Below are 7231 nucleotides of genomic sequence, written 5' to 3' on the forward strand. Positions count from 1 at the left end.
TGCTTAACGCATCCGCAGATTTGTTTTCGCTTCGCTTGATGTGCACCACTTTGCAATCGTTAAAATCGCGCATAAGGGTTTTGGCTTGTGCAAGGTACAGGGCCGTTATGTCATTCACGGCCGTGTACGTCCCGTTTATCTGGTTGGCTACTAGCATGGAGTCCACGTGGGCTTCAAAGTTTTTACTCCCATCTTACGCGCAATTCTTAATCCGGCCAAGAATTCTTCGTATTCCGCTTCATTGTCCGTACTTGGGAAATCAAGCCGAATAGCGTAAGTGTATTCTTGGCATGCTGGGTTAATTAGTTTCAACCCTGCGCCTGAACCTTCGTTGTTGGCTGCTCCATCAGTGTAGAGTCGCCAGACATCGTTAATGTCTTGTGCTGGAGAGGGTTGAGCCTCTTCCTGACACTCTTTTTCCCGCGATGCGGGGACTTCCGCAATAAAGTCGGCCAAGACCTGGCCTTTTATGGCTGGTCTTGGCTTGTACTTTATCGCGTATTCCCCCAACTCAATTGCCCATTTGGCTAGGCGTCCCGACAACTCGGGTTTGCCTAGAACGTTTGCAAGTTTGAAGTTGGTGTGAATGGTGATTGGGTGACCTTGGAAATATCGTCTTAGCATGCGTGAAGCCTGTACAAGTGCTAAGACTAATTTTTCCAGGGTAGAGTACCGGGTTTCTACGTCTGTTAGGACACGGCTAACATAGTAGATTGGCATCACTAGCAGGACTGCCCCGGTTGCTCTATCTGTGGCGGAGAGGTATAGGATTAATCCTCCCCCGCTTCTGGTGCCGTGAGCGTTGGGAGTTCGATCAAGCGTGACCGAATCTCTTGAAAAGCTGCTTCCGCTTCTGGTGTCCAGCAGAAGTGCGTTTTCTTTAAGCAGTTTCTCAATGTTGACACGAATGGCAACGACCTATCCGCATGGTTTGCCAAAAAGAGGTTAAGTGCGACTAGTCGTCCATTCAGTGTCTGAGCCTATTTGATGGTAGTAGGTGATTCCATTTTCATAATGGCTTCGACCTTTTCAGGGTTCGCTCTGAAACCATCTTTGGTAACGATGACTCCTAAGAAATTCCCTTCTTCCATCCCAAATGAACACTTGCTCGGGTTGAGCTTCATGTTTATTTTTCTGAGCGTGCTGAAAGTTTCTTCGATGTCTGTCAACATCGCCTCTGGCTCAAGGCTTTTGATGACCAAGTCATCCATGTAAACTTCTAAGTTCCTCCCGATTTGGGCATGGAACTCTTTGTCCATCAGGCGTTGGTACGTGGACCCAGCATTCTTAAGTCCGAATGGCATCATTTGGTAACAAAATGTGCCATCGGGCGTCCGAAATGCGGTTTTGTCCTGATCGTCAACGGCCATGTGGATTTGATGGTATCCCTTATACGCATCAAGGAAGCATTTAAGGCGAAACGGTGCTAACGAATCTACCTTAAGGTCAATTTCGGGTAACGGGTAACAATCCTTGGGGTATGCTTTGTTTAGGTCTTTAAAATCTATGCACATGCGCCATTGTTTGTTGGATTTCGGTACCATGACGGGATTTGCAACCCATGTTTGATATTTACTAACGCGTCAAGGAGTTCCTTGACTTGGGTTCTACACGCGTTAGCCTGTTCCGCACCCATTACACGACGCTTTCGTATGACCGGCGTAAAAGCCGGGTCACACTTGAGCTTATGCTCCACCTTACTTCGGGGTACACCATTCATGTCAGCTGGTGTCCACGCGAAGATGTCAGCATTTTTTTGCAATAAGCGTTTGAGTAAGGTGCGCGTGGGATTAGTGATCGTTGGGCCAATGGTAACGGCCTGGTCAGGGTACTTGCCATTGAAGGCCCATTCTTCCGGCTCGGTAATGGTTGGTTTAGCCATCTTTGGTTTAGGTTTAGATGAGACAGATGCGATGCATACCTGGGGAATACCCGTGATCATCGCGACACCCTCAGCTGTTGGCCATCCCATCATGCCATGGACCGAAGACACCACGGCATTAAATCTTGCCATCCCATCTCTCCCGAAGAGAATGTCGTATGTGTGGTGTGGCTTCCTCATTACGACAAAGTCCACGTCTTCTGTGCGGGAGTACTTCCCGTCCGTGAGAGTGACGGGGAAAGATAGGATACCCAAGGGGGTGTTTGTGCTGCCATCGAACCCTTCCATCGAGGCGTAAACCGTTTCTAGGCGTTCTTTGTCTTCGTCGTCTAACTTGTCGAAGAACTGCCTGTACATGACCGTTGACGAAGCGCCGTTATTAGCAAGAGTGCGGGAGGTGATGTAGTGCCCCAGCTGGCTTTTGATGACTATGGGGCCTCCTTTGTTGGGTCCTCCTGGCACACGCGGGAAGCGCACTTCAGCTTCATTCCACGCACTTGGCTCTGTTGTTCGTCGTTTTCTTCCTCTGACGTTGCCATGAACCATGTGAATGCTGATGTCGACGGGCTTTCGTCCATTGCCTTTGTACCGATTTCCATTCCTCCCACCGTTCTTGATTGACGCCACGAGGTGTGTGAGTCTCCCATCTTTGACGAATGTTTCGACGATATCCTTCAAAGATGTGCATTCTTCCGTGGTGTGGCCTTTGGTCCCGTGGAAGTCACAGGATTTGCTCTGATCAGCGTTATGACGCTGTCGGATTATTGGAGCCTTTGGCCATGGGAGTTTCTCGGTGGCAAATATCTCGGTGACGCTTTTGGTGAGTGGCGTCCACCTGGGATTCCGGTTCGACGAGTGCGTGTTGTCCCTTCCGCTTAACAGAGGGCGAGAACTGGATGAAGTGTCAAAGTTTATCCTTGACTGCCAAATACCAAGCTTCCTCTTCTTATTTTGTCGAGTGGTACGGACGTTATTTTCTCTTGTTCTCTGCGTGTAGAGGTTTGTGCTCTGGGGTAGATTTCTACCCAGTTGCTTCTCCGTCTCGGTGAAGCGTTTAGCTGCCGTCATGATGGCATCCCACGTGGATGGCATGCCATCTTTACCCGTCAACGTGCGGATGAGTTCTGGGTACTCAGCGCCCTGGATGAAAGCGGCGCGAACAAGATCTTCGCTAATAGTGCCCAGACTTAGCTTCTTTGAGTTGAAGCGAGTGATGAAGTCTAGCAAAGATTCATCTTCCTCTCGGATGCAGTTGAGGATCGTCCATTGCTCTACAGTATATTTTCTTTGTTGACTGAAGTACTGGCTGAACTTTTGCTGGAAGTCTGCCCAATCGTAGATGTGGTGGACCGGTAGACGATCAAACCACGCTCTGGCTGCCCCGACGAGCGTCATCTGGAACATGTAGCACCATGTGGGTTCCGTCCAATTACTGACGGTTGCCCCCGCTATAAATCTGTTCAAGTGATCGTCAGGGGTCAGATATGCCATCGTAAGTGCCTATGTTGGACATCTGTTTGACACTCTTTGGAGCAATTGCTTCCGCAATGTCCCTTGCAAATTTGGACGTTCCCGCATTCGTAACAGTTGGTCTGAAAGTTTTGGAAAAGTCACGTGGGTTTCCCCCCGTGTTCTTTGGTTTGAAGGTTTCCTCGAAATTTCTTTTCGAGTGGAAGTCTTCTTTACGCTTCCCTTTCGCCTTATGACGAGGGTTTGCGTCACTGTCAGATTCTTCCCAATCTTCATCATCCACATACTCGCAATCATTGCTCATGTTGAGCTGTTGTCGAATGCTTCCGAATTCGTCATTGGCCTGTTGGAGTGAACGTAAACGTTCATCCAACTCGGCTTGGAATTCTTTCTGACGTGCTTCCGCCCAAGCTTTGACTTGTTCTAGTGTTTGGCGGGGAAGCCTCGTCCGTTGTTTCTCCAACTGGGTATTAATGAATCCCAGGGGAGGATTGTTTTCTGCACTTGCCCCCGCTTGGGTAACCGGGGTAGTGTTCTTAGAAATCGTGTATTCACCGGTGTTTCCCCCAGTAGCTGGGGTTGTGGTTACCGGAATTTCTTGGTCACTCGGTGGCCTTGGCGTCGGAGTAACCTTAACCATCTTTCCAGAAGTTTGAAAAAACTGAGAAAAAGAATGAGTTCTAGCTTAATGCACGGATGGCGCCGATGAAGAAACACTAAATAACTCCGGCAGATCAAGGATAATCTGGGGGTTAAGTAGATGTTTCCCACGAGGGTTAGGTCCAGCAAAGATGGTTATTCTTCTTGACCTGCAAAACAGACACTGTGAGCTCGTCACTGAGATGGGGGGGGTTCCTCCTTGTGACCACCCTCCGGCGTGAGAATCAGACTAGATTGCTCTGAATATAAGTGTATATAGAGAGAAATAGCTAGAGAAGATAATATAATGATACCATTCCAAGGTGTTGGAGTATTTATAGCCGAAGGTAGGTTTCCAAGCAGGTACGGCCAGCTGCATATAATATTCCTTTTCCACCAACCACGGGCTACGTTCGTGCCACGATGGGAGTTGGTGGGTAGGCAGCGGCTGATAGTGACATTTTGTATTGGAGCGTGCTCCTCCTCGTACTATTGTCGGTGAGTTGTCACCCTGTGATTGGTTCATGGGCTGCTTTTGTCAGATCTTGTCTATTTGTCCATACCTTTGTAGGTATAGTACAAAAGATCTTCTAGAAGCGTACGGACTGACTCTTTAGGGCAGGAATATTCCCGCCCTGCTCATTCCTTCAGGTAACATTGCTGAAGTATAAGAGTTAGTGCCTTATGCGTGTAGCCTTACTGTTAGTGCGGGTAGCCTTCCTTCTTGGCTTGTACCCACAGCTGCGGGAACAGGCAGGGTACTGTACCAAGGGAGGCTTTCCTGCGGGAACAGCTGGCTTACTGCGTGTAAGGTCTTCATCTCTGAGCATGGTGGGTCCTGCGGATCAAGTTGGTCTTTGCGCAGACGTACCTCTTCAAGGTGTGTCTTGCGGGTCCAACTGGTCTTTGCGGGGACCTACCTCTTCATTCAAGATTATCCAAAATGTGCATCCACAACAAGGGTCGGAGATGGCATCATGCTACAAAGCATTTAAACATGTTTAAATCAGAACTTGTGGGTATGTGAAATACATTTAATTTAATAATATAAGTATTAGTTAGAAGAATGTTGTGAAGTCTCATGACATGTTTGGTTTTATCATTTATGCAAAGGGATAACGAGTCATCGCATGTGTGTCAAACAACAAAACAATATCATGTGTCAAACAGACAAAAGCAAATAAAATTACATGTTCATTGATACAAATTTCAATTTGACTACACACGAATATACTTTTGATTTGTAAGACACGTTAATACTACCTCTTTAACTCATGTATCCGAAACCTTGTCGCTTAAAATCAAAACCCTACTCATGATTGATGATTCAAACCTAAAAACCACAAATTGAGAATTTAGCGTACACCTGACAAATAGGTCGGGTCGGGTGAGTTCGACTTGCAAGTCAAAACAAGTTCAGGTCTGGGCCAGGACAAAACAAGTCAATTCAAAAGGAGTTAATTTTGGTCCGCGTCCAAAGAGGATCAGATCAGAGCAGATTACATGTCAAAAATGGTTTCAGGTCGGAACATGTTTTTACCTTTTGGGTTGGTTTAAAACATACGTCATAAAAATCACTACCTTAGAAAATTCAAATAATTTAACTAAACTTCATTTAAACGATTTCGAAACATCTTTAGAGTTTAGACCATCCGTAATGGCACTAAGTTGTGACTCCAAAACGCTGGGGGTACGCCCCCCCCCCCCCTTTTGCATTTTGGCGTTGGCGTTTTGGCAAAGCGTTTTATACACAACGCCAGGAAGGCAAGATTTTGAGGGTCTTGTGTGTGTGAGAGAGAGAGGGAGGGGGGGGGGAGAGAGAGAGAGACGTTTTGGGGGCATTTTCCCACTACACCCACTTTTTGCAAAATGCTCAAAAGCTGACTAGGCGCCACATGACGTAAAATGTCTGAGTTTGCTTAGTTTTGACTTTTGACTACGCATTGTCTTATAAAATGTTAGGGTAAAAGTGGGTTTTGTGGGGTTTAGTGTCAGACATGTAACCAATGCCATTGATACGCGCTTATCCCAATGCTCGACGTGTAACCGAGCCAAAGGGCTAACACAAATCAGTAAGTTGTGATTCGTGAAACACTCAAACGAAAAAAGACCAAAAGAAATGGATATCATATCATAGTTTTATATTAATCCAAAAGCTAAAAAACAAAACTTTTTACCAATCTGCAGAAACATAAAGCAGCAAAAAGTACTGGTATCTGATAAACCCTAAAAGCAACTTCAAATTACAACTGTTGTTCACCAAGTTAGCCACATTACACAACAATACATAAACCCTAATAATAATAATAATAATAATAATATTAATCACGAGAACCATCTTGATTCAAACCCCCAATTTGACCATCCTGAGACAACCCTAATTCCAACCCAGGAAGACATTGCTGATGCTGCTGATGATAATTATTATGATACCCGGGTACTTCAAACCCTTGAAACCCTAACAAATTCGAACCAATTACCGACCAATTGTTATAAACCCCGACTGAGATCGGAGCTCCGGCGGGTACGGCACCGGCTTCCGCCACGGCTGCCGCCGGAACGGTGCCGGAGCCGGTGGCGGCGATGATTGAGGGTTCGGCGTGGTGTAAGAGCCACTGGATGGTTTCGCCGTCGGATTTGTGTCCTAGCTCTTTGGTTAGCTGGAAGACTCTGGCGGCGCAGAGTGCCGGCATGCGGACACGGCGGCCGCGGCCGTCGACTTTGGTGTGGCGGTCTTTGGTTGAGGTGCGTTTGACTGGGAGTTTGTGGTGGTTGTTGGTGGTGGGTGGTTGGGGTTCGGAGAGTATGAGTTGGAGGTGTTTGGTTTGTGAGGTGGTGGTGGTGTTATCGTTGGACATGATGGTGGTGGTGGTGGAGTTAGGTGTTGAGAGTGATGAAAGACGGTGGTGTGTTGATGACTTAATGTGTTGTGTTGTTTGAATAAGATATTATTATTATTATTGTTGTTATTGTTTGATGGCAAAACTTGAACATGTGTGATGTGTCGGGTTTTATTGTTTTTTTTTCTTTTCTTTTTTGTCGAGTAATGCACTACAATAGCCAATAGGGTCCGCACACAAACACTCTCTTGCGTTGTCAGTGACGGACCCATAATTTTTTTCTTAACGAGGGGCGATCGGAGGCTTAGCCTAAAATTTAAGGGGCCCTAACCTTTAACGTGAGTCCACCTCTGCTCGCAGGGCCGGCTTAACTTCATTGGAGGCCTAAAACATGATAATA

General features: G+C 46.7%; 1 protein-coding gene across 1 annotated transcript; it reads right to left on the reverse strand.

Moving 5' to 3' along the window:
• Positions 1–6312: 6312 nt before the first annotated feature.
• LOC143560827 (transcription factor TCP20-like) lies at positions 6313–6849 on the reverse strand. The gene has a single exon (XM_077049039.1). The coding sequence runs from the start codon at positions 6847–6849 to the stop codon at positions 6313–6315; it is 537 nt and encodes a 178-aa protein (XP_076905154.1).
• Between the last annotated feature and the right edge of the window lie 382 nt (positions 6850–7231).

This window comes from Bidens hawaiensis, unplaced genomic scaffold, assembly GCF_021521415.1.
Source record: "Bidens hawaiensis isolate Kalapana, Puna unplaced genomic scaffold, B.hawaiensis_p1.1 tig00020455_1, whole genome shotgun sequence".
Taxonomy (NCBI): Eukaryota; Viridiplantae; Streptophyta; class Magnoliopsida; order Asterales; family Asteraceae; genus Bidens; species Bidens hawaiensis.